Source organism: Panthera uncia, chromosome A2, assembly GCF_023721935.1.
Source record: "Panthera uncia isolate 11264 chromosome A2, Puncia_PCG_1.0, whole genome shotgun sequence".
NCBI classification, from domain to species: domain Eukaryota; kingdom Metazoa; phylum Chordata; class Mammalia; order Carnivora; family Felidae; genus Panthera; species Panthera uncia.
In genome coordinates this window covers 11,976,207-12,003,195 of record NC_064816.1, presented here as the reverse complement: position 1 = coordinate 12,003,195, position 26,989 = coordinate 11,976,207, and the positions used below count along the sequence as shown (strand labels likewise).

Here is a 26,989-nt window from a genome sequence, read left to right as displayed (position 1 = left end):
CCCTCCTCAAGGCGCTTCAGCAAGATCCCCCCCCCCCCCCATTCTTTGTTTTTTGGCTGCTGAGTCCGGCCCCTTCTGAGGCCTCTCCCTGGACCCCCGACACTCCCCGGGCACTTTGGGTTCACCGTATCCCAAATGGACCAGGTTGTCTTTCCTCAGAATGGCCGCATTTCTGTGTTATGCACCTTTCTTCCTGCTCTGCATCCATTGAGCGCCTACTGGACACCGAAGCACTTTGCTAGAAACTCCTCACTGGCCCCTACTGACGAGGCCGCTCCTGTTATTGCCCCACTTTACAGATGACAAAATGGAGGTTCAGAGGGTTTACTTGGCGCCCTGGGATAGAGAGGCAGAATCTAGAAGTCGGAGCCTGTTTCCTGCTGGAGCCAGGACAGGGACCCGGGCGACTTTATTTGTTGGCTGTGGCGGCCCCTGGTGGCCAAGTCGAGAACTGCGGCCTGCGTGGAGGGCGGGGTCGGAGGGTGGGGGGCATCCAGAGCCTCTCTGGGCTTGGGCTTTCATTTTCCCAGCCTCCAGTCCCTCCTCAGACACCCTGCATGGCTTCCTATAGTCCCCTCGGTGGGCCCAGGGACGCTAAGTGAGCCCCGGCTGGGTCATCACGGAGACCCCTAAACACAATATCCAGCCTGTTGGGTCAGAGCCAGGCCCTGCCCCCAGTCTTCCACACACCTCTCAGCCTCAGTTTCTCCGGCTTGAGGCTGAATCAACGGCAGCTTCTGCCTCCTCAGGTCCTGGTACACGTGAACAGCAGGCTGGCGTGCACCAGATGCCCCATAACTGCTGCTGTCACCCTCAGTTACCTGCAGGGGAGGTGCAGGAACTTGAGATGGGGTGCCCCAGGCAGCCCTAGCTCTCCGCCCACAGGAACTCAGTCGCGGACACCAAGCCAGAAAAGCTAGATTTTAATTCAGCACAAATAACCCACCTCTTTCCTGGGAAATAGAAACTGAAAGCTGAAACTTCTGCCTGCAAATACCCACTCGAGAGTCTCCAGGTCAAAGGATGCTCTCCAGCCTTTGTCATTGGCCAGGACGGCCGTCATGTTAATAAGGGGGCAGCCTCAGCCAATAGGACGTCCCAGCACCCCCCTAACTCCTGCCCAAACTCACTCATTCAGGGGCAGATCTAGAGGCACCTGCTTTTTACCACTATTGGCCTGTGCCCAGGACTGACTACTCAGAGTCAATGATGCCATGTCGGAGTCTTGTGTGGCAGAGGTGGCTGGGGGGCTTCCTGATCCTGGCGGTGCTGGGTCTGTCCGTGGCCCTGATCATCTGTGCTGTCAAGGCCAACAGCAAAGCCTGCAAGGATGGCCTCCTAGCAGAGGAGGAGTGTCACGGTGTCACCCGCCTCCTGGAGATCCAGCTGACCCAAGCCCGGGAAGGCTTACTGAGGACCGAGGTCCAGGCCGCCACCTGCAACGAGACTGTGGTAAGCTACTGCAGTTCCTGGAGAGGCCCCCGTGCTTGGGTGGTCCCCACCGGTCTAGATGGAGATAAAGACAGACCTTGAAACTGCCCCTGGACCCTCATATAGGGACCTGAGTCCCATCAGGCTTTGGGGACCTCTGAATTCTCTCAGCAGTGCTGGTGTGGGGCAGGGCCTTAAAACTCCTTGGAGCATCCAAATCGGGTGTGTCAGTATCCCCGCTAGGATGTGCAAAAACCTCCAGCCTGCTGTGGGGGGGCTAGAAACTCCTCTCGGCACCAGTCCTGTATAGCAGAGATCCCATCTAGGGGTTGGGATGGGAAGGGGCTCTTTATACATCCACTGAATGAGAGAGAGACTTTGAAACTTTCATTTGGGTCCCTATATGGGGGACCTTGAAACTCCCGCTGACGTCTAACTTGGGCTCAGAAATCCCCCTGTGTTCTGGGCTAGAGGGGACCTCTAAATCTTGGGCAAAAAGAGGTCTAGGAGTTTCTCCTAGGGTTTGGGCATAGGGAGCCTCCAAATTCCCACGTTGGGGGCCTCAAACCCCCTATTTCGAGGATCACATCCTTAGCGGCCCTGGGAGGATGGGAGGTTGTGGCCATACTTGGAGGCGGGAGACTGGGGTGCAGGGAGGATTGGAGGTGAATCTGAAAGGGGTTTGGACCTGGACCCCTCTGAACCTAGGGCCTGGGGAGGGAGTCTGGGGCCCTGGTCAGCAGCCCCCCCTCTAGGCCAGAACCCCAGTCGCTAGCCCTCCCCTCTGTCCCAGGTAACCCTGTTGGCTTCCCTGGAGATGGAGAAGGCCCAGAGCCAGGAGTGGCTCTCGAAAAGGGAGGAGTTTCGGGGTAAGAAAGCACAAAGCTTTCCAAGGAGGTGGATTCGGAGGGATGGGTCAAGTATTGAAGAAGAGGGGAGAGGGAGGGCCCCAGGGTTGGGGTCGCTAGGGAGCTGCCAGAAAAACCCAGTGGAGGGTGTGAAAGGAGGACCCCAGGTTTCCAAGATGGGGTGGCATGGGGGCGGGGCGGAGGCGGTCTTAGGTCCCAGGATGGAGCCGGGTGAAGGACGGTGCCACTGTGCTGACAGGTTCCCCCCCACCCCACCCCGCCGTTTCTCTCCCACCTTAGGAGAGATTGAGGAGTTGAAGCACAAGCTGCAGAACGCTTCGGCGGAGGTGGAAAGACTGAGGTTGGCGCCACGCCCCCCGACCACGCCCCTTCCACCCGCCCGTCCTACCCCCGTCCTACCCCGAGACCCCGGACCCCCTTTGCACGCAAAGTTTGAATCCCATCCTGTCCCTCTGGTCCTACAAGCCCACTCTCCTCCCCACTGACTTGGTGCGGGGGGAGAGGGGAGATTCTGAGGGGCGACGAGGCTAGAGCTGGTGGCAATCAGTCCCGGGCGGTTGCCTGAGTCGTGCCCACATCTTCCCCCAGAAAAGGGACTGAGACCTCGAGCAAGAAAAAGGAAATCGCGTCTGCCAGCTCCTCGGAAGCGCTCAGCCCCTTGGTGGTCTCTGTGCACCTGCTCCTGGCCTTCGTTGCTCTGCTGGCCTGAGGTCCCTGCGGGTAAGAAGGGGGCGGCCTGGGGTAGAAGAAAGCTGGGGATGGAAAGGAGGGAGTCCAGGATGAGCCAGGATTTGGGGAGGCGGCCTGCCTGCACAGAGAGGGGTTTGGGGGAGGGAGAGCTCACTGAGTGGGGAGGAGGCCTGGGGCCCGAGGTGAGGCTTAGGGAGGGGCGGGGCGTCTTTTGTTCCCCTTCAGTCCACCCTGAGTCCCTCTTCTGATGCCTCTTAGGCCACAGTCTTGACTGGTCCGTTCCTGCTCTGCTTTTCCCTTGGAGGCTTGACCTGACCTGACCGGTTCTGAAGAGGCCACGCTGTGGCACAGTCAGGGAGTCAGGGGAAGGGGGCGCCAGGCAGCAGCTGGAGGTACACGGAGAAGCCTTGAGGTTGGACAAGCAGGGGAGCTGGCCCAGGGCTGCCTCCCCCTCGGGCCTCCCCGCCCCCTCCCCCTTGCAGCGCTGGGCAGGGCAAGGGATGGGGAGACCTGCTTCTTGCTGTCACGGTTTCTGGAAGCTCACTGTCCTCTGAGGTCTTTGACCTCCTTAAAAAGTAAACACCCCTTCTGGGGAGAAAGACATTGCTCTGAAGTTCTTGGAGTGCCATTGTGTCACCCCACTGCGTCTGGGGCCTGTCCTGCAGGCAAATGTGGACACCCACAGACATCCACACCAAAGCTTCCCTGTTCCAGAATGTTCCCAGGAACCCCTTGGGTTTGGGCAGGCAGCATCCCACCGCCTCCCTGGCCCTCCTCAGTGGGACTGTCTTAAAGGACTGTACACCCTCACCAGCTGTGCGCGGGGCAATCTATTCTTGCTCTCCTATCTACTCTCACTTCCTCACTGGATCTTCCGAGGCGTGTCCCAGTAAGGAAACCAAGGCTGTGACGGGGGACATCCTTTTGTACTTTCCAATCCCATCCCACAGAAAATTCGGGGCTGGTACTCAAACCTAGATCTGCAGACACACACACGCCAGGTCTTTGTCACAAGGCTCGCCCCCGCCCCAAACTCCTATTCATCCTGCAGTACCCCACTCTGGGAACCCCTCCTACAGAGAGTCCCTCTGGTTCTTCAACATTGAGAGCTGTTGTCCCGATAGACTCTTCATCTGCTTTCTGGGATCCTCGCAGGCTCTACAAAGCCTTCCTCCTCTGTTACCTCCCTTTCTCCAAGTTCTGCTGGAATCCCAACCGCTGTCCAGGCAGCTTCCTGCCCTTGGCACAGGAGCCAGGACCTTTGTGTCTATCAGAACTGCCGACTTTTGAGCTGGATTGTTCTCTGTGATGCTGGGGGATTTTGAACAACGCCCCTGGCCTCCACCCACCAGATGCCTGTGCCCCTACCCCCGGGCGGCGACGACACAGATTGCCTTCGGGCATTACCAAGTTCCCCGTGGGGGTGCAGACTCCCTTCCTGTGAGAACCTCTGCTCTAGAAGCGGAGATTCTGGTCTTCCTCATCTCTTGTGTCCCCAGCTCGCAGGAGGGCTCAGGAGGTTGCTTTATGATGACCAAGTCATTTCACCCGTGTGAAATGAGAAGTCCCTGGATTTGCTCGGGATTTCTCAGCTGCTCGAGCAATCGAAACTCCCGATGCCCAGAAGCAAACCCTTCTCGAGGGACCCGGGGCCTCCCCCCACCTGTTACCGCAGCCCATCGCCGGACAGGCTCACATTCAAGAGACAACTTTTGATTGGAAAGGAATATGAGTCTCGTTCTGGAGGCCGGCCACCTGGGGAGAAGGCCGACTCTTGTCCAAAAGCCAACTCCGAGGTTTCTGCCCGGCCCAGAGATTTTTAAAGGGATTGAGGACACAGTTAATCAGTTAAGGGAGTGCAGGGGACTGTGACAATTCTTAATTATGTGCCATCTCGATGGTGCCAGCTACAGACCTTGCTAGTGTGGTGCTCAGAGGTTGTGCAAGGGATCCTGGTTCCTTAGTGCCCCGTGGGGGGGCGGGGGGGAGGGGAGCAGGGGAGGTGCTAGAGGGTTTTGGGTCCTTGGTGCCCAGGGTGGTGCAGAAGCGCTCTGTTCTTTCTGGGAAAGAATGCATGATCTATAAATATACAAAGAAAGGCTTAGTTAATCATTCACATGGGCTCAGCATTCTCTTGCAAAAATTTAATGACTACTAGGGTGGCCTGCAGGCCCACCCACCTCTGTCCTCAACTCCCGCCCCCAGAGCTGCGTTTCATTGATAAAGGGGGACAGGCTTGCCCAACATGATGGACTCAACCTGTTCAGAACATTTCTCCTCCCAAGCCCCTATACCTGTCTGAGTATAAATTTCTCTCCCTCCTAAAGATGCCCCTGTCGGGGTCAAGATGGGCCACTTTGGCAGGAAGACTATTTTGAGTTAAAAAGCAATCAAGCAGCGCCTGGCTGGCTCCATCAGGAGAGCACGCGACTCTTGGCCGCGGGCTCGTGATTTCGAGGGTGATTTCGAGGCCCACGTCAGGCGTAGAGCCTACTTGAAAAAAGAAACTAAAATAAAAAGTAAAAAGCAATCAGGGGCGCCCGGGGGGCTCAGTCAGTTAAGCGTCCAACTTCGACTCGGGCCATGATCTCATGGTTCGTGAGTCCGGGCCCCACGTTGGGCTCTGCGCTGACAGTGCGGGCGCCTGCTTGGGATTCTCTCTCCCTCTCTCTCTCTCTCTGCCCCCCCACTTGCGCTCTCGCTCTCAAAAGAAATAAAGAGACTTTAAAAATAAATAAATAATAAAAAGCAATCAAAGCCCAGCAGATTCAGGAAAAGCTCTGTCCTCCCCACCTCCCCCCCCCCACCCCCGCAACTGCCTAAAAAGAATTTAAATAGAGGACCCGCTCCAGGAAGAGAGCTATCACCACAGATGAAAACATCATACTGCGAACTGGATGCGGTAGACAAGAACTGAGCAAGGCCTCTTTGACCCGAAATCCTCTGTGTCCCATTGTTTCTGAGTGGCCCAGTGCCGGAAGCCAAGCTATCCAACCAGCCTGATGGCAGGGCCCGGGCGGTGGACGGATCGGGACTGCTCGGCGGCCCACGCACAGTGAAGCTTCTTGTACTCCCGCTTTTTATGTAATTTGGCCTTAACGTTGGTCAGGGCAGCCCCCTCTACCAATGAAAGTACCTGGGGATTTGTCAGTTGGGGAATTGCCCGCGACTCGCCCCCCCCCCCCCCCCGGAAAAGAACCATTGGGGGAAACAAGATTCCGCAGGGAAATTACACCGCCCCACATCCAGCCCTTGCCACCCCCTATAAAGACTCCTCTGCCTGGGGCGCCTGGGTGGCTCAGTCGGTTGGGCGTCTGACTTCAGCTCGGGTCACGATCTCGCGGTCCGTGAGTTCGAGCCCCGCGTCGGGCTCTGGGCTGATGGCCCGGAGCCCGGAGCCTGGAGCCTGGTTCCGATTCTGTGTCTCCCTCTCTCTCTGCCCCTCCCCCGTTCATACTCTGTCTCTCTCTCTCTGTCTCAAAAATAAATAAACGTTAAAAAAAAAAAATTAAAAAAAAAAATAAATAAAGACTCCTCTGCCTAAAGGAAGGATAGCCTCCTACACTTCCCAGCCAAGGAGGGGGACAAATGGGTTCGAAATCCCCACTCCGGCGACAAAGGAATGTATCTGTGGATACAAGTTACTCCAACCCCTAGGCCCACTTGGCCCCCAGGAGGCATTCCAGGTGATAGAAGGACCTGATGGGTTGAGGTACAGAATGGTTCATTAGTTCCTAGGTATACGTTGTCTCTCTGGGAGCGTATAAGGCGTGGGTTCCCGGGGCCCTCTTGGCTCCCTCCCGGCACCCCAGACCAAAGCCAATACTTCTGTTCCTTGTACCGCCATGGTTCAAAGGAACAATCAAGAAGTCATGTCCTTGTAAACGCTCCATTTGAGGAGCTAAATGACCTTTGAGTGTCGAGAGCTAGATGACCTTTCGTGAAAACGGCAAAGCAAATGCTTTAGAGACCGTAGATAAGCGTAGATACATAACGAAAGCAGTATGAAGAAATCAACCAGTAAGCAAAGGGCAGGAGGGAATGTTACAAGAAAATAATCATGACGCTCCCTAACGGGTGATTGCACAAAAGGACGTTTCTAGAATTAGGTCACGCCGAGAAACAGAGAACGCGCGCTACACGGAAATCGCTAACAAACATAATGCCACGTTCGCCACAATAAAGCGGCCAGTCTAACACGCTGCCGTTGTCTGCATCCATTTGTTATTTTCGCCGACGCCGTTCATCCTTCGGGAACCCCTGCACCTGCTGGGGCTGGACCCCGGCAGCCCAGCACGTATTTGTTTAGTAAACGTTCACTCTTTTTCATCTTCCTGTGACTTGTGTTCCTTCCCTTTGAAGTCCCAGACCCCTACCCTCCTCCTCTCTTCAGTTTAGAGTAACTTCTATACCCCGGGCACCAGGGTGGCTCAGTCACTTAAAAGTCCAACTCTTGATTGGGTCTTAACTCAGTCAGTTAAGGGTCCAACCCAGCTCAGATTGTAATCTCACAGGTTCGTGAGTTCGAGCCCAGAGTCAGGCTCCGTTCTGACAGCATGGAGCCTGCTGGAAACTCTCTCTCTCTCTCTCTCTCTCTCTCTCTCTCTGTCCACCTCCCCGCTCTCCCTCTCTCTCTCAAATAAATAAACAAACTTAAAAAAAAAAAAAAGGCATAGAATGACATAAATACCTGATTTTGCCTGGCTTTGGAATTTCCCTGTGTGGATTCCCCATATGTATGAAATTAAACTTTATGTTCTCTTGTTACTCTGTCTTGTGTCAGTTTGATTCTTAGTCTGGCTAGAAAGATGTAGAAGGGGACAGGAAATTCTTACTCCCTGATACCCCCCTTTTTTCCCTCACTGGCTGTGACTCAGTGGGGCCTTGGAAAGTCAGTCTTGCAAGTCTGTGGGGTTCCGGCTCCAGCAGGAATCTCCCAGTGGTCAGCGGCTACTGTGTGACCCTGCCCTGCGACCGGGCCTCTCTGGGCTCTGGTTTCTTTCATGTGGAATGGGGGCAACGGGGAAGGGAGGACACTGAGCTTCTAGTTCACAGTCTCCACTCAGCTCACATTTCACATTTACTGCATAACTACTGTGTGCCAGGCCCTCGCAGTGACAGTGATAAGGGCGCGCGTGGCCTTTGCTTTTAGGAGCTCACCCAGTCCGGTGGCGAAGGTGATGTGGTTTTTGGAGTGGTGAGCGTCGGAGCTGAACGGCCAAGAAAGAACTCTTGAAGACGTCTTTGGTGCAAAAAGGGGATCTCATTAAAGCACAGGGACAGGACCCGCGGGCAGAAAGAGCCCGCACTGGGGTTGTGAGGAGTGACTGATTATATACTATGGAGTGGGGGGAGGTAAAGGCAAAAAAGAGTCCTTTAAAAGGACTTTCACAGGCTAACGAGGGCTTTTTTGTTTTTTAATTTGGAGAGAGAGAGAGACAGAAACCCAAGCAGGTTATTCTGAGCTGTCAGTGCAGAGCCCCATGTGGGGCTTGAACTCATGAGCTATGAGATCATGACCTGAGCCGAAACCAAGAGGTGACTGCCCAACCGACTGAGCTCCCCAGGGCCCCCCAAAGAGGACTCTTAAGATTCCAGAGGCCTTGCTATTGTCAGGCTGAGGTTGTTTTTCCTCTAGTAAGGCATTAACATTAAGACAGTAGGAAGTTCCTGGAGAAATGTTTCACTCTGAATTTGCCTCAAGTATTTGTCAATGGGCTGCAGGTTATAAGGAAACTCAATTTTATTTACCATTTCCTTCCTGCCTTTGTTCCCCACCTCGCTATGGAGGGGAGGGTGGTGTTGGGGCTCCAGGAAACGGAGTCTACAGTCTACGGGTTTCTGGAGATTAGGCTGTTGATAAGATTGCCTTTTTCTTGTAATTCACTAAGACATCTGTAAACCGATGGGGACTCCCGTCCTGCAGGACTGTGATCTCTAGCAGTTCACCATCAGGTTTTCCCATTCCTTTGTTCTTGGGCAACCGGGGGTGCCCGAGGAATGTCACCCGTGTCCCACCCTGGGTTGTGGGGGGGGGGGCGGTTTGCAGGGTGTCAGCGTGCCTTATGCTCCCTCATCAGCTGGGAATCGAACACCTAAAATGTACAATTACAAGAAGAGCAGAGACAGTCGAAAGGGGCCTGAGTTAGTGATGAGGAGGAAGGATCAGGTACTCCTGGCTGCCTTAAAGCGAAGAGAAAGAGAAAGCCTGGTGGTTAACTGCTAGAGATCTCAGTCCTGCAGGGCGGGAGTCCACATCTGTTTACAGATGTCTTAGTGAATTACAAGAAACAGGCAATCTTATCAACAGCCTAATCTCCAGAAACCCGTAGACTGTAGACTCCGTTTCCTGGAGCCCCAACACCACCCTCCCCTCCATAGCGAGGTGGGGAACAAAGGCAGGAAGGAAATGGTAAATAAAATTCAGTTTCCTTATAACCTGCAGCCCATTGACATACTAGAGGCAGGCAGAGTGAAACATTTCTACAGAATCCCTACTGTCTTCATGTTAATGCCTTACTAGAGGAAAAAACAACCTCAGCTTGACAATAGCCAGGCCTGTGGTATCTTGGGAGCCCTCTTTAAGCACGTGGAAGTCATTCTAGGTGTTGTTAGGAAAACGCCGTTTATTTACTGTTTAGTAAAACTTCAGTCGTGAGACCCTTCAGATGTATATCAGGGGCCATATGCTTGGAGTACGATTGCCAGCATAGACTTGGGGGCTAAGGATATAGGAGGTTTGCAAAGGAATGTTTATGTGTTTAAGGAGACTCACAGGATCCTGGGGGGTCAGGATAATGTTAAGTCAAGATTCTCTTTTGCCCCCAGCAAAGTGTCATCATCGAGGCAGCTGAGCTCCTAGAGGAAGGTCACTCTGCCTGTTTCAAGGACTCGCCAACGGGCCGCAGGCAGTAAGGGAATTTAATTTTTCATTTGCCTTAGTTTCCCACATCACCGTGGCAAGCACTTAAACCCCCCCTTACATCTTGATGAGGGTGATTTTAGGGCTCCAGGAAATGGAGTCTATAGGCTTCTGGAGATTAGGCTGTGGATAAGACTGCCTTTTTCTTGCGGTTTATTAAGTTCCCCACAAACTGAAGGAGACACCTGTCCTGCATGGCTGTGATGTCTATAAGTCAACCACTTGTTTTTCTTTCCTTTCCTTTGTTCTTGGGCTCGAGGTAAACGGGGCTGGAGCTGATTTACAGTGTCAGATCGCCCCCTGGCTGCCTAGTGGAGAAGGGGCTGGGAGTTGGGACCCATCCCCTCCAGTGTCTCACCCTCTCTGGCCCTCGCAGCCAGTCCCAGAAAGTGTGGCAACTTGAGCCAGGCAGACCTCCGTCGGTCGTGTAGCCTCGCGTCTTTCAGCCTCAGTTTTTCCACGAAAAAACCCTTGCCGTGGGCCCCGCATGCAAATGGGTGCTTTGTGAGGATGGGCTCTCATGGTTTCCACTAAGCCCGATGGGGCAGGAGCCAGAGCACCCCCACTTCAGTGGGGGAGACTGAGGATGAGAGGACAGCACGTGCTGTGCTGGGCACATGCGATGCAGAGGCAGAACTGGAACCCAGGACCCCCAGTCCGGTCCTGGGCGCACGGGTAGCCTAGGCTGGCCCCTGGCAGGGGTCCAGCCCCTCCCAACGCACTCGGGAAGCCACGGCCGGGCAGGGCGGAGCCGTGGGTGTCCCTGGCGCCCCAAGGTGCCAATTAAATGCTCGTGGCTGTCTGGGGCCAGAGCTGTGGACGGAGGCATGGCCGAGCTGGGCCCAGAGCCGGGACGCGCCTGGCGGGTGCTAGCCCTGTGCGGGGCTGCGGTGTTCCTGGCGGCCGCGGCAGCCGGCGGGGCCCTGCTGGCCTGGAACCTGGCCTCCTCGGCCTCCCGGGGACCTCGCTGCCCGGAGGCAGGTGCCAACGCCACGGCGCCCCCCAGGGACCCGGCGCCAGAGGTCGAGGAGCTGCGGCGCCAGCTGGCAGAGGCTACCCAACGCCAGGAGGCCCTGGCCAGACAGCTGAACCAGGCCAACCGTGTCCGTCGGGAGCTGGAGGAGGCACTAAGGGCCTGTGAGGGCCGCCAGGTAGGCGGGCAGGGTGGGAGACTGGGGAATCCAGAATCGGGGGAGAGGGCCTGCACACACAACCCCAGGGTTGCCCTCCACCCCCACCCCATGCATTCGTCTCCCTAATTCTTCAACCGAGAGTGGCACCGTCACCCCTTCCAAATCCTACTGGTTCCCCCTTAAGTCTCCCTGCTGACCAAGGAGGCCCCATGATTCTCTGCCATTTGCCTAGTAAATGGTGGTGGCTAGAAGCCCCAGACCCCTGAGTCCACCTGGGGAGACCCTGTGCTAACCCTCCCCCTGGGTGCCCACTCAACCTCCCCCAGCCAGTGTCCAGCAGCCCTATTTCCAGAGAGGGACATTCATGTCACCTGTAATTAGGAGGCTAAAGTTGGCCTCTTGGGGGAGGTACTGGCCAGGTCCTCCCTTTTCCTCCAGCCACCCCTTCACAAACTCTTTCTTAACCCTTCCCAGCCCTGGGCCTTGCAAAAGAACCATTCTCAAAGTCCCGATCTTTCATTTGCTACTGTGGATCTCTGGGTACCAGGCCCAGCAGGGGCTGGGCAGTGTGAGTTTTAGAAATCAAAACAGACCTCCACCCTTTACCTGCCTGCCTGAGGGAAGGGCCCCAAGCCGCCGAGGTCAAGCGCAGCCTGCTCTCGGTTCAAATTCTGGCTCTGCCCCTCAGTGGAAGATGTTCTGAGGAGGCCAGGCCAGTTGTTTCGAAGAACGTCTCACAGAGGTGAGGAAGCATACTCCAGAAACCCAGTCATTGTCAACCACCGGATTGGCTTGTGTTGGTTTGAAATCACAGGGAGCCTAGATGCAGCTGGGACTGGGACCGCAGAGCTAACCGGTTTCCACATTCGGTGGCTTCAGGTGGGGCGGGGGGGAGCGGTGGGCCCCGGGCAGAGCAGCAGTCACCACTCGGAACCCCAGGCCACTTCTGTTTTACAACCACAGGAGACCCAAAGGGCATTGCAAGTAATGTCAGGGAACGGAGTCACCAGGGTCAGTTCAGTCCTCCCCAGAAAGAGGGGAGACTTCACTTCTCTCCTGGCACCCCGCCCCTCCTTACTTCCTCTCCACTCCCCAGAGTCGGCTTCAGACCCAACTGATGACCCTGAAGACTGAGATCGAGGAGGCGAAGGCACAGGGGACCCAGATGGGGGCTGAGAACGGGGCGCTCACAGGTGTGTTGGGGCGCAAGCGGTGGCCAGGGCTAAGGGGGGGAGGGGCCTAAAGGTTCCTAGTTATGCAGATGACATGCACAAGTGCAAACGTAATGTAAACGACATGCAAATAAACGCGAAAACTTACGAGGGAAACGCACGTCACACTCACAAAGGCCACGCAAATGTCAGAAACACAACGCAAATGCAACCAAATACGCAAACGCCACTTACACGACTCCCAAAAGCAACACAAGCCTATGAAAAGCTCTGCAAATGACACGTAAAGGTCATGCAAGCAGCGCACACACTTAATTCAAATAAGGCAAAGCTGCAAATAGTATGCAGACTGTAAAAAACTCCCAACGCCGGCGTTAGGCGGGCGGGAGCGAGGTCTCGGACCTGACCCGGCTCCCTGGACCCGCAGAAGCGCTGGCGCGCTGGGAGGCGGCGGCCACGGAGTCTGCGCGGCGGCTGGACGAGGCACAGCAGCGCGCACGCGCGGCCGAGGCCGAGGGCGAAGCTTGCGCGGCCCGGGAGGCGGCGCTGCGCGAACGCGCGTGAGTGAAGGGCGGGGCCGGGGGCGGTGGACGGGCGCGGCGCGTGGCCAAAGGCTGCGCAAGACTTCGTTCTTTCGGCCCAGCGTCGCCTGGTGGGGAAGGAGGGGAAGGGTCCCCGGGGATGGAGCAGCAGCCTGGCCGTGTGGGCGGGGCCTTGGGGTGTTGCGTGACAAGAAGGTCAAAGACGGGATCCTGGAGTTGGAACCTAGGGGTGGTCAAGGATGTAGGCTGTGTGGGGGCTGGACTCCCCAGGCTGGGGCCGGCACTCCGGAGGCATGAGTCCCTGGGGTCTGGCGCGCATAGAGGAAGGGCGAGGAGCGGAAGAGAAGGACGCGAGTAAAAGGAAGTACCGAGGGAGAGGAGGGGGGTTCTGGAGGCTGAGCTCCTGGAAAAGGGGATGGGAGGCCCTGGGGAGGGGTCCCAGGAATGGCTGAGGGTGGAGAAAGGTTAGGGGAGCTGGGGATCTCTTGGGAGTGGGGTTCTCAGGAAAGATGGAAGAGTACTGGGGGGAGGGTCTCGGGGGCGGGGATCCAGGTGCTGATGGACCCTCCCCACTTCCTGTCAGTAAAGCCCTGGAAGCCGAGATGGGCCCCCAGCGCAGAGTGCCGCACCCCCGATCCCGCTCCGGGTCCCGACCGCGACCCAGCCCCCGCTCACGTTCTCGCCCAAGAACTTCGGGGGGCTGCCGGCGGCCGGCGCGGCGCGCTCGAGGGTGAGTCGGCCCCTAGCAGGATGAGGGCCCGAGGCCAGGAGGGCACACAATGTGGCGGCCCTGCTGGGACCCATATAGAGGTGTCCACGCTGGATGAGATGCCCAGTCGACAGCCATCAACGCTCAGCTTTGGACCCAGGAGCCACTCTGAACGGAATCTACAGAAAGGAGACTCGACTCTCTCTCCCCAACCAACTAATGCTTTTTTTACAGATGGGGAAACTGAGGCCCATTCGATGACCCAATGAGATAGTGCTGATTTGGGACTTCAGTGCCTTCTGATGACAGTGTTGCTTCATCCCACAGGCATGAAGAGTTAGGGTCCAGCCCTGGCTCAGGAGTGACCTGGAAGGGTCACTTCTCCTCTCTGGGCCTCAGTTTACCTTGTCTGTGTATCGAGTGATTAGAATCATGTTTGGCGAACCAGCCTATCCCTGACAACACAGACCGACCAAGATGGCACAATGGGAAAACTACAGACCCCTCTAGCTATGAGGAGGGTACAGAAGTCCCAAATGGAATTTTAGCAAAAGAGAATTAAGTACCACATTTTTAAAATACATCACAACGAAGGGGCCTTATACCTGAGACGCAGGGATGGCTCAATATTCAGAAGTCTGCTAAAAAGATTTACCATGGTGATGGATCAAACGAGAAAAGTTCTGAAAAGGCCTCAAAATGAGGGCGAACGTGAGGATGACCACTGTGGAGTATTTAATATTGTTCTGGAGGTACTAGCCAACGCACTTAGAGAAGAAAAAGAAAGAAGAGGTATGGATAGAAGAGTGGTAGGGAAATTACAGTTTGGATCGTAGGTAAGCCCTGTTTACATAGGTCAAAAATAATAGAAATACCAACAATTCCATATGGCTCAATTTCACATTAATTTTGTCTTTTACCTTATATTCGACATACCTTCAGACTTACAGAAAAACTGGAGGATTAGTACAAAGAATTCCTGGATATTCTTTATCCAGATTCCACAAACATTAGTTGCCACCTTTGCTTTATTCTTCTTCCTCTCTCTGAACCTCTTCTGAAAAACACACAGAAATGATGTCTCATTACCCATAACAGTTGAGTATGCATTTCCTAAAAACAAGGACATTCTCCCACATAATCACAGTACAATGATGAACATCAGGAAATGGACATTGATAAAACACTATTATCTAATCTACAGACTTTAATCAGACTTTGCCAACTGTTCTCATAATGTCCTTTATAACAAAAGAATATCCTGGCTCACACGTTGTATTTGTCAGGTCTTCTAGCTCTTTTAATCTGGAACATTTCTCAGTATGTCTTTGCCTTTTATGACGTCGGCGTTTTTTAAAGGCCCGAGGCAGTCATTTTCTGGTGTCCTAATTTGGGCTTCTGTGACGTTTCTGTAAGATTAGTTTCAGGTTGGCATTTCAGGCAGGAAAGCCTTGGAAGCAACTTAACATAATTTTACCTGCTGGCAGTGTGGTTTTATATAGAGAAAACCCAAGAGAACTAACTGAAACTTTCTTAGATCTATTTCATATAGTTATTTATCTCCAGGAATAAACTAATTTCCTTCTTGTGTAAAGAGCTCTTATCAATTAATTTTTCAAAAAACAGCTCAGTAGAAAAATGGGCAAAGAATACAGACAGTCATTTCATAGAAATATGCAAAAAAAAAAAAAAAAAGCGACCAACCTCTTTCCTAGAAAAGAATTGCAAATTGAAATGACAAGGTGGTACCACTTTCTACCCATTAGTCTGGCAAAAATGAAAACGAGCAAATCGCAAAGTACCATGTGCTGGCACTGCTGTGGAGAAGCAAGTAATCCCACGTGGTGCTAGGGAGAGAGCCCGGTGGTACAACCACTTGGAAGGGCAATCTTCTAGAACCTTTCAAAAGTAAAAGTGTATACATCCTTTGACCCATCAATTCCCCTTCTAGAAATTTTTCTACAACCCTATTTACATGGGTACAAAATTATGGACCAGGGGCACCTGGCTGGCTCGGTCTGTAGACCACACTCCTGATCTACAGGTCATGAGTTCAAGCCCCAGGTTGGGTGCAGAGCCTACTTATAAATAAATAAATAAATAAATAAATAAATAAATAAATAAATTAGATTGATGGACAAAATACAATGCAGAACCCTGGGTTGGATCCTGGCACAGAAAAACACTTAGTGAGAAGGTCAAATAAAGTCTTGAGTATAATCATTTTAATGCACTAGAGTTAATTTCTTAGTTTGGACAAATAAAATTTGGATGCCATGGTGTCAAAGAACTTGGCCATGGAAGAAGTTCAGTGACGGCTGTTCAGGGGCTCTGTACTATCTCTGCAACTGTTCTGTAAATCTAAAATTATTCCAAAAGAAAAGGTTTACTTTTTAAAAAGAGACTAAGGGGGCGGGGGGGGGACGAGGACATTTCTTGTCACATTCTTGGTCATTGTTAAAAATTGGAAACAACCTCAATGTCTTCCGGCTGGTGACTGTTATAAATGAGTGTCCATCCATCCATAGAGTGGAATACTATGCACTCTTTAAGGTGACAAAGCAAATCTCCTCCGAGATACATTAATGTAAAAAGCAGGAGAGTGATAATTGGTGTGCATTTTTCAAAATGCAGGGACGAAGAGAATTTTACCCAAATAACTCTGAAGGAAACACTGGTCACCGACTTTGGGGCAGGTAGTACCTGCTGAGAGTTATGAGAGAGGGGGCCAGGGGGCTGGGCTGGGGTGGAGGGCTGGGGGGTGGGGGGGACAGTCTCTTGTTTCTCTGTATGCCCTTTTGTAAAGTTTGCATTTAAAAAATTTTTTTAATGTTTATTTTTATTTTTGAGACAGAGGGAGACGGGGGGGTGGGGGCAGAGAGAGAGGGAGACACAGAATCTGAAACAGGCTCCAGGCTCAGCACAGAGCCCGATGCGGGGCTCGAACCCACGAACCGTGAGATGATCATGACCTGAGCCGAAGTCGGACGCCTAACCGACTGAGCCACCCAGGCGCCCCCTGTAAAGTTTGCATTTTGAAAACCATGCACCTGTATGACATTTAAAATGATTAAAATTTGTTTTAAAAAATTCCTAAGAGGCTGGTAATTGAGGGCGTAGAAGCCCTCGGAACTCTTTCCCCCACCTCATCCAGCCCTGCTCATTACCCCCACTACCACCCTGGGGTTTAGAGGTACCGGATCTGGGCCTTTACCTGGGAGGGGCCCACGTGGAGGGGGAATTGGAGGGTCAACTCCCAAGGAGGAAGTGCGGCTGAGGGGAGGAAGGTCTAATCGCTTAGTTCTGCTGACAGCCACCAGGGGTCGCCCCAACTTGCTCACCCGATTGCTGCCCTTGAAGGCTTCAGCAGGAGAGGTTAAGGGTGGTTCTGAAAGCTGCCCTCACCCCACCCCCAACTCTGGCGTCAATCCGGAAGTGAGCAGGAAGTGGCTTCTTCTGGAGTCAAGCAGAGCTGGAGACCAGGAGACTGATCTTGCTTTGTCTGACTTAAGACCCCTTCACTGGGTCGCTGTGGGATCCAAGGGTAAAAGGGCTGGGCTCAGGGGTGTAAATGGGGCATAAAACATCATTATTACCAACTTACTCTGTGGTCTTCATCTTGGCCATACCACCAGACCCCTGAAAATCAGTTTCGGGGAGGGAGGGAAATAGGGAGCCAAGGCAGGTGTGTGAGCAGGAATGGCAGTTAGATCTGGTGTCAGAAAGAATTGGGAAGAAAGAGAGGACACAGACTGAGCAAGGGCTTTGAACCTCCAGGGTGTAGGTGAGGTTTGAGGGTGACCTGGGGAGAACAAGCCAGCCCCCCGCCCCTCCTTGTGCTGAGGATCCCTCAGCTGCCCAGGGAAGTAAATAGCGCTCCTTGGTGGGACCTGCCTCCTGGACCCCCATCTGTTCCCACCTCACGGGGCCAGTCTTTGACCTGCCTTTGCTCTGTGCTGCTTCCCACTCTCTAATTATCCCTCCAAGTCTCCGTCTCTCTGTCTCCAAGTCTCTCTCTCTCTGTCTGTCTCTTTCTCTCTCTTTTTTAAATGTTTATTTATTTTTGAGAGAGGGAGAGAGACAGCAGGGGAGAGGCAGAGGGGGACAGAGGATCCGAAGTGGGCTTTGCACTGACAGCAGAGAGCCCGATGTGGGGCTCGAACTCACAAACCTTGAGATCCTGACCTAAGCTGGAGTCGGACGTTTAACCAACTGAGCCACCCAGGCGCCCCTCTGAGTCTCTGTCTCTCTTTATCTGTCCCCGCCCCTATCACCATCACCCCCTCCTAGGTCCCTGCCCTGGCTTCCCATCCCTGGAGCCCCCCTCCTGTGGCTGCGGTGACAGTAGGAGGGGACAGAAATGGGAAACCTCGGAGCGGCTGCAGGAGAAGTAGGCTGGGACAGCAGCAGCCTGACTCGGTCAACCCCCCAGACCCAGGTAAGAAAGTGGGGTGCCTTTTATCAGCCAGTAACAGGGAGGCCCAGAGGGGACGGGGCTCCTCCTCGGTCACCTCCAAAAGCACAAAACTTAATTTTCATTTGAATTTAACCAAACACACCGATAGTAAAAGTGGAGGGTTTTTTGGATTTCACCGAAATCGTTCTTCACTAGAAATATTACTTTCTTTTTTTTTAAATGTTTATTTTTTTTTTTAATTTTGTTTTCAACGTTTTTTATTTATTTTTGGGACAGAGAGAGACAGAGCATGAACGGGGGAGGGGCAGAGAGAGAGGGAGACACAGAATCGGAAACAGGCTCCAGGCTCCGAGCCATCAGCCCAGAGCCTGACGCGGGGCTCGAACTCACGGACCGCGAGATCGTGACCTGGCTGAAGTCGGACGCTTAACCGACTGCGCCACCCAGGCGCCCCTAAATGTTTATTTTTTAAAGGTTGTTTTGTTCTATTTTATTTTAAGGTTTTATTTTTTATTTTATTTTTTTTAATATTTATTTATTTTTGAGAGAGAGAGAGAAAGAGAGCATGAGCAGGGGAGGAACAGACAGAGAGGGAGACAGAGAATCCGAAGCAGGCTCCGGGCTCTGAGCTGTCAGCACACAGCCTGATGTGGGACTTGAACTCACAAACCATGAGATCATGACCTGAGCTAAAGTCAGACGCTTAACTGACTGAGCCATCCAGGCGCCCCAGGTGTTTATTTATTTTTAAGAGAGAGAGAGAGAGAGAGAGCACGAGGGGGTGGGGGTGCAGAGAGAGAGGGAGACACAGAATCTGAAGCAAGCTCCGGGCTCTGAGCTGTCAGCACAGAGCCCAACATGGGGCTCAAACTCACAGACCGCAAGATCATGACCTGAGCCGAAGTCGGACGCTTAACTGACTGAGCCACCCCGGCACTCCAAGAAATATTACTTTCTTAAGGACCTTCCTGAAGTTCTGTGAGAGTTTTTAAAAATCTTGCATCTTCTTGAGAACGTCAGTGTCAGTTTCACATAGTGACACAAAGTTGACTTCCCTTCTCTGCCCAAACCCACAAATAAAACCAAATGGATTGCTTTTAATTTAGACAACAACAACAACAACAACAACAACAACACATTGAAAATCAAAGCCTGATTTCGTGATGACCCTCCCAGGGGAATTCAGAAGGGTTCATGGGCAAAATTTCCTGTGAACATGACAAATTGTTTTCGGGAAAAAACCGAACGCTCACATCAGGACCGATGCATTTGACCTCTTGTGAATCGAAGGATCCGTCACTCGCTTCCTCCCTCTGGGATTTTCTGGCCAGGGACACGTGCAAAATGTGTCCAGAAAGACTGTTTTTGGAGATTTTAGCCACTGCTGGCAGACATGTCAATGGAAACAACCTTTGGAGGACAAACTGGTGACAAGCTGTCAAAATAGAAGATGTGACTGCTCTGGGTCCCAGCAGTTTCATTTGGGGGGGGATCTGATATTAAATCTTACTTTGTTCACAGAAGCAAATAATTTAGAAACAGTCTAAATGCCCATTGATAATTACTGTGGTAACGTATGTGGTGAAAACCTAAGCATCAGGCAAAAGGAATCAACTAATCTGGAAGATATTATGTTGAGCAACAAGAGGAAGTTTCATCTGTACTTTCTCCATTAAAAAAAAAAAAATCTAGGTAATAGAACAAATTATTTGAAAAAGAAATATTGCAAAATCAAAGATGTGAGCTCAAATTACCAAAAAGAAACAGAACGTTGTTTTTGAGCTTGATACAAACGACGTTAGTATGTCTATTTAAAACTCTGTTCCAGGTCAGGGCACCTGGGTGGCTCAGTCGGTTAAGCGTCCAACTTCAGCTCAGGTTGTGATCTCGCGGTCTGTGAGTTCAGGCCCCGAGTCGGGCTCTGTGTGGACAGCTCGGAGCCTGGAGCCTGCTTCCGATTCTGTGCCTCCCTCTCTCTCTGCCCCTCCCCTGCTTGTGCTCTGTCTCTCTCTCAAATATAAATGAAACATTAAAAAAAGTTAAGTGTATGGGGCGCCTGGGTGGCTCAGCCGGTTGAGCGTCCAACTTCGGCTCAGGTCATGATCTCGCGGTCCGTGAGTTCAAGCCCCGAGTCGGGCTCTGGGCTGATGGCTCAGAGCCTGGAGCCTGCTTCAGATTCTGTGTCTCCCTCTCTGACCCTCCCCCGTTCATGCTCTGTCTCTCTCTGTCTCAAAAATAAATAAAACGTTAAAAAAAAAAATTTTTTTTAATTAAAAAAAAAAAAAGTTAAGTGTCCAACTCTTGATTTGGGCCTGTGTCGTCATCTCACAGCTTGTGAGGTCAAGCCCCGCGTCCAGCACTCTTGACATTCTCTCTCTCCTTCTCTCTCTTCCCCTCCTCCTCTGTTCTCTCTCTCTGTCTCTCTCACTGTCTCAAAATAAATGAATAAAACATTAAAAAAAATAAAAATAAAACTCTGTTTCTTATACCGTGACACTCAAAACTGTACCACTGGGTCTAGGGTGGCTTTTTCTTAAAAATTGTTTTAATGTTTCTTTATGTATTTATTTTTGAGAAAGAGAGGGAGGAAGGGGCAGACACAGAGGGAGACAGAGAATCCCAAGCAGGCTCCTCATTGTCAGCGTGGAGCCCGATTTGGAGTCCGAACGCATGAACCGTGAGATCACGACCTGAGCCGAAATCAAGAGTCGGACACTTAACCGACGGGGCCACCCAGGCGCCCCTCTACGGTGGCTTTTTAATTTTCTGGGAATTTATGGTTTGCCTTCTTTTTCCTTGACAATAGATGTCAGGCTCAATATATCATGAAGAGCAGCCAGGATCTCAAGTACCTACGGAGACTGTCACACCTGCTGATGTTGGCCCCGCCACGGCGCCCCCCCCCCCCCCCGGTGTCTGAGCATCTCCCACTGGACCCACATTCCCCGGGCCGGGCCGGACCCCTGTCCTGCCCTTTGTCCCCCAGTGCTCTCACAGGTCCCGAGCACCTATACTTGGAGGCAGCGCCCCTCCCCCGCATATCAGTTTCTCCGCATCAGAGGTGACACAAGACCCAGCCTCTGTGGCCTTAAAAAAAAAGTACCACCACTTATTAAGGTTGAACGTGTGCCAGGCGCCGTGACAGGTGTTTCCACACCTGGCTGCGTCGCCTCCGCTTTAGACAAGAGGAAACTGAGGCTGAAGGAAGGAAAGTCACTTGTCTGAGGTCACGCAGCAGTAGGGGGCACAGCCAGACCCGAACCCCAGAGCCCTAAATGGAAGCCGCGGGTCCACTCTGCCTACGCGGCCTCCCACCCTGTTCCAGGGGACTCGGGTGGGCCCGGCCAACCCAGAGAAATAGCTGGTTGGGCACCACTTGCAGCCCCCAACCCTCCTCCCCCCACTCGCCGCTGGGAAGGGTCCGGAATCAGGAATCACCGGGTAGCTGCAAAGGCCAAAGGTCAGACAGGGGTTTCCTGCCTCCCCCTGGGAACTTCCTCTGTCCCAACCCAGCTTCTGCCTCTGTGACGAACACCACCCTGGAGGACCCCCTCCCCGCCGTCAACTACCCCCAACTCCGTTGCCCTGGCCGATGGGGGGATGGGGGGATGGGTCCTTCCCCCCCCCCCCACGCCCTCTCCCCGCCACCACGCCTCATGCACGCGGGCAGTATACAGCGATTGTGTTGTGGTCCAGCCTTCTTGCCACCTGCCTGCCCCTTGCCCGCCCCCCTCCATCCCTCCCTCCTACCAGCCTTGACCCCATGGAGCCAGGGGGCCGTGTCCCACACCGTCTCCCTAAGACTCAGGGTCCCTCAGGGCCAAGCCTGAGGCTAACGCCTCATCCAGCATGGAGCTCTTGGTTCTGGGGGAATGGATGGGAGGACGCACCCAGAATCCTTTGCTCTTGGTCCCCGAATTCCCACCTGGAGATGACCCACAGTGAAGTTCAATGCCCACCTATCTGGCACTGCCCCTTCACCGTCTCCCAGAGCCCCGAAATAACGCTCCCAGCACGAAAGGATAGTAATAATAACAATGGCAAACCCTGTCTTACGGCCGCGCCCCCTCTCCGGCCCGGTGACCGGGGACACCACCCATACCCCGTCTCACAGAGGCAGAGACTGAGAAGGGGCCGGAGAAGCCCCTCACTTGAGCTCGCTTGGGCCGAGCCTTCCCTCCCAGCTCCAAGTTCACTGCGGCTTATGCTGCTGCTCCCAGCGCTTATGAAGCACCTATGGGAGCCGGGGCGTCGGGTGGGCTGACAGCTTGGGGAGCCTGGGCCATTGCCATCCATGGGTCAGCCCCTCCCCGGCCCGGGGAAGCACTACTGTGACGAGTACCTACTGTGCGCCTGGCCCCGGGGGGCCAAGCACCCCAGCCGACTCAGCTCCCGATTTAGACACACCTCTGCAGCCAGCCCACGGGGTGGGGGAGGTAAGTCCGACTCTGTGCACCAACGGCGTGAGACCCCCAGACGGTCCCTTCACCTCCCCGTGCCTCAGTTTCCTCCTCCGCACGAGACAGAGGCCACGACTTGAGATCCTGGGCGGCAAGCGCTGAGAACGGCGCTGGGCCCGGGGCAAGGGCAAGGTGGAGAGAGAGAGACCAAGGCTCGAGGCTCAGAGCGGCCGAGGAAGCCCCCCCCCCCCCCCGGCCGGCGGCCCCCCCCGGCGGGGGCGGCAGGAGGCCAGCGGGGGGGGGGGGGGAGGGGGGGGCGCGGCCCCTCCCTTCACAGCCAGGGTGGGAGTGTCGTGATAACCCGCAGCCCCCACTTCCTCCTGGCCAGGAAGGAGCCAGGCAGAGGAAGTATTAAGAGGAGTAATATAAACACTCCCGCCACCCCCCGTGGCAGGGTGCAGAGGGGGCAGCGGCCGCCACCCGGAGGGAGCAGGCCACGCCGGGCGGGCAGCGGGCGCTTGCACACGATGGGGCTGGCGGCGGAGCACGGCGCGTACTCCCGGGAGGGGGGCGGCCCGAGGGGCTGCTGGTACTACCTGCGCTACTTTTTCCTCTTCGTGTCGCTCATTCAGTTCCTCATCATCCTGGGCCTCGTCCTCTTCATGGTCTACGGCAACGTGCACGTGAGCACGGAATCCAACCTGCAGGCCACCGAGCGCCGGGCCGAGGGCCTGTACAGCCAGCTCGTGGGGCTCACGGCCTCCCAGGCCAACCTGTCCAAGGAGCTCAACCTCACCTCCCGCACCAGGGACACCGTCATGCAGCTGCTGGGGAGCGCCCGCCGCGATCTGGACCGGATCAACGCCAGCTTCCGCCAGTGCCAGGCTGACCGGGTAAGGCCGCCCGCCGGGCCGGACACGCACCCCGGGGACCCTGGGCAGGTTCCCGGCCGCTCATCCGAGCTGCGGGGTCCTCACCCACGCGCCAGAGACCGTCACAGGCCCTGTGTTGCACGTGAGGAGCCCGGGGGGCTTGTTAGTACGAGTATATCCCACACGAGGTTCGGGACACACTTATACTAAGACAGTGGGCTCGCTCTCCCTCTGGAATTTAAGGTTAAAAAATTTTTTTTTTAAGGTTTATTTATTTTTGAGAGACAGAGTGAGACGGAGCATGAGCGGGGGAGGGGCAGAGAGAGAGAGGGAGACACAGAATCGGAGGCAGGCTCCGGGCTCCGAGCTGTCGGCACAGAGCCCGACCCGGGGCTCGGACTCACGGACCGCGAGATCGTGACCTGAGCCGAAGTGGGACCCTTAACCGACTGAGCCGCCCAGGCGGCCCCTGGAATTTAAGTTTAACTGGGCATCCTCGCTGAATTGGCGGCAGCAACCCTGGGCCCACGACTTAATACGCGCAAGGCGCTCGGAATGTTCCAGCTACAAATAAGAACCAGTTAGATAAAAACTCAGAGCATTCGGTTCCTACTAAGAAGTACGAACAGCTCTGCCTTATGCCGGGAAATGTCCCCCGGGGGGCACGTGTGGGCGTCTAGTCAGGGAATTGGCCCACTCGTTTCATCCAAGACGGCACCGCCATCCGGTCTGGGAGCCGTCGGGATCGTAAGGTTTTAGACACACGCATCCCGGAATGTGAACTCCCCCGTCATAGAAAATCAGAAGCCTAAGAATGTGGATCTTTACAACGATTAAATTTGAAAAACACAGTTGTTGTTTTTCTTTAATCCCCTTCGTGTTGACAAATGCCTCTGGACTGGAACAGTTTAGGGTTTTCTCCAAGGACCCTAGGGTTTCCCTAGTTTCAGGTCGCCTGCTCCTCGCCCCGGAGGGGCGCCCTGATGCCGGGGAGTATCTCTGCCCCCACCCCCAACCGTGGCAGCCCCAGGTATGTGATGTTGGTGTTTCTGGGTCCTGGCCGTGCTGAGAAACAGGGTTTTTCTTAAATTATCTTCCAGTGCAACTGCATTTCTGGCCCCGAGATCCCGGAAGAGAAAAGAGAATTTAACTCACTGATATATTTTTAAAAAACGTGTTCATCTCCCCTCCTTCTTTCTTTTCTTTTTCTTTCTTCCTTTCTTTCTTTCTTTCTCTTTCTTTCTTTCTTTCTTTCTTATCCCATCTTATGTTATCCCACCTCATCTTATCTTATCTAGAGAGAATGTGAGTAGGGGGAGAGGGAGAGAGAGAGACAATCTTTTTTTTTTTTTTTTTTTTCAACGTTTTTTTTTTTTGGGACAGAGAGAGAGACAGAGCATGAACGGGGGAGGGGCAGAGAGAGAGGGAGACACAGAATCGGAAACAGGCTCCAGGCTCCAAGCCATCAGCCCAGAGCCTGACGCGGGGTTCGAACTCACGGACCGCGAGATCGTGACCTGGCTGAAGTCGGACGCTTAACCGACTGCGCCACCCAGGCGCCCCAAGAGAGAGACAATCTTAAGCAGGTCCCACATTCAGCCCACACAGGCTCCATCCCACAGCCTGAGCTTTCCGCCCCTCCCTGTCCTTGCTCCTTTGGAGGCTGGCCCTATGCTAATGGGATCGGGGTCAAGGCAGAAATCGCTCTGGGACCTCCAGTGACTTCTGTTTTCAGAAATCTTAACTGCAAAAGAGGAAGATCTGTAGAAATCAAGAGTCAGACGCTAAACCAACTGAGCCACCCAGGCACCCCTAACTCCATGATATTTGTAGGGTCTGCTCTGTCCTGTCCGTGTCAAGGCAACGGGACCCTCACCTGGCACATGGGGTCTGGAAGCAGCACCCCGGGACCCCCTTTTATCGCTTCCTCCAACTGGAGAAAAACCTCTTTCTCGTTTCGTGTTTGGATCCAACTCACTTTGCTGAAACGTGCAAATCTTCCTCTTCTGTGACTAAGGTTTCTGTTCTCTGATCCCCATTAGCATAGGGCCAGCTTCCAAAGGAATAGGACAAGAGGTGGCAGGAAGGTAAACTTCTTGCATTCTTTATATTTTTACCTGTTATATTTCTGCGGAGGATTCTGGTCCCAAGTTTGGAAAGCACACCTTGTTAAGTTGTAAAAACCTCCTTTAAAAACAGCTTTATCGAGATATAATTCCTATGCTCTACAAGTCGCACATTAAAAATGTACAGTTCGGGGGCATCTGGGTGGCTCAGTCGGTTAAGCACCCGACTTCAGCTCAGGTCGTGATCTCAGGGTTTGCGAGTTCGAGCCCCGCGTCGGGCTCTGCGCTGACAGCTCGGAGCCTGGAGCCTGCTTCGGAGTCTGTGTCTCCCTCCCTTTCTGCCCCTCCCCCGCTCTCGCTCTGTCTCTTTCTCTCTCTCTCAAAAATAACTAACCATTAAAAAGTCTTTTTAAAGTGTACAGTTCAATAATTCTTAGTACCTTCACAGAGCTGGGCGATCATCCCAACTGATTTTGGAACATTTTCATCACCCCAGAAAGATACCCCATCCCCATAAGTCACTCCCCCACCCCTCCTCCCCCAGCCCCTGTTAACCACTCATCTGCTTTCTGTCTCTGTGAATTTGCTTGTTCTGGACATTTTGTCCAGAACTGACATTTCGTGTCAGTGCCTCGTTCCTTTTTGTGGCTGAGTAACATTCCATTCTGTGGATGGACCACGTTTTGTTCATTCACCTGTTGATGGACACGGGTCGTTTCTGCCTTTTGGTGGTCGTGATAGGCACTGCTGTGAACGTGCACGTGGAGGTTTTTGTGTGGATGTTTGCCAGTGTCTCTTGGGTCTACACCTAAGAGTGGAATTGCTGGGTCACGTGACAATTCCCTGCTTAACATTTTGAGGAACTGCCGGGCTGTTTTCCAAGGCCGCTGCCCCATTTTTTTACATATTCCAACCGGTACCGTCTGAGAATTCTCCTTTCTCCACACCCTCACCAACGCTTGTCACTGCCCGTTCTTGTTTTCCATTTCATTTATAACCATCCTCATGGCTGTAAGGGGGTCTCTCATCGTGGTTTTCATTTGCCTTTCCCTGAGGAGTGATAATGGTGAATATATTTTCATGCGCTTGTTGACCACGTGTGTATCTTCTTTGGAGAAATGTTTCAGTTGCTTTGCCCATTTGTCAATTATCTTTTTATTACTGATCCACAAGAGTTTACTTTTATACATTCGGGATACCCGGTCCTCTCATCAGATACACGCTTTGCAAATATTTCCTCCCGTCGAAGGGTTGTTTTTTTCCCTTTCTCTTTTTTAAATTGGAGCATAATTGACATACAATGTCACGTCGGTCTCGGGTATACAACTTAGCGATGTGATGGTCTTTTCCTAAAAACAAAAGTTTTGCATTTTGATGAGTTCTATTTACCTGTTTTCTCTTTGTTTGCGCTTTGGGTGTCCCACCTAAGAAACCATTGGCAAATCCAAGGTCATGCGGAGTTAACACGTACATCTTCTTCTAAAGAGTTTTGTAGCTTTAGGTCTTATGTTTGGGTCATTGAGCCATTTTGAGTTAATTTTTGTATATGGTGTGAGGTAGGGGTCCAAATTCATTCCTTAACATGGGGAGATCTAGCTGTGCCGGCTCCATTTTTGAAAAGACTCTTTTCTCCCCCATGAATGATTTTGACACCTGTATTAATTTTCTTTTTTTGTTTTCTTTTTTCTATTATTTTTTAAAGTTTATTTGTTTATTCTGAGAGAGAGAGGAAGAGAAAGAGAAAGAAAGTGTGCAAGCGAGGGACG

The 26,989-nt window shown here is 53.2% G+C and overlaps 3 protein-coding genes across 5 annotated transcripts in view; all 3 read left to right on the top strand.

Annotated features, from left to right (window-relative positions):
* The first annotated feature begins 485 nt into the window (after positions 1-485).
* Positions 486-3,596, top strand: BST2 (bone marrow stromal cell antigen 2). 2 transcript variants are annotated; one of them, XM_049640189.1, is made up of 5 exons: positions 491-1,452; positions 2,225-2,300; positions 2,580-2,640; positions 2,889-3,020; positions 3,249-3,596. In XM_049640189.1, exons 1-4 carry the CDS (start codon positions 1,207-1,209, stop codon positions 3,007-3,009), a joined length of 504 nt encoding a protein of 167 aa, XP_049496146.1. In that variant the 5' UTR covers positions 491-1,206; the 3' UTR covers positions 3,010-3,020; positions 3,249-3,596. The 2 variants fall into 2 exon arrangements, with proteins under 2 accessions (XP_049496147.1, XP_049496146.1); XM_049640190.1 differs by lacking the exon at positions 2,225-2,300 and having other exon boundaries at positions 486-1,452.
* A 7,143-nt stretch (positions 3,597-10,739) lies between these two features.
* Positions 10,740-16,184, top strand: CCDC194 (coiled-coil domain containing 194). The gene is made up of 4 exons (XM_049640187.1): positions 10,740-11,063; positions 12,142-12,238; positions 12,645-12,777; positions 13,343-16,184. The coding sequence occupies exons 1-4, from the start codon at positions 10,740-10,742 to the stop codon at positions 13,491-13,493; spliced, it is 705 nt and encodes a 234-aa protein (XP_049496144.1). The 3' UTR covers positions 13,494-16,184.
* Positions 16,185-22,670: 6,486 nt separating this feature from the next.
* PLVAP (plasmalemma vesicle associated protein) overlaps positions 22,671-26,989 on the top strand; it is an 11,751-nt gene continuing 7,432 nt past the window's right edge. Inside the window, exon 1 of one of the 2 annotated variants that reach the window (XM_049640186.1) lies at positions 22,671-23,178. In XM_049640186.1, coding sequence (XP_049496143.1) covers positions 22,813-23,178 — 366 coding nt within the window. In that variant the 5' untranslated portion in view covers positions 22,671-22,812. The remainder of the gene's footprint in view (positions 23,179-26,989) is intronic. The other variant, XM_049640185.1, reaches the window with a different exon arrangement.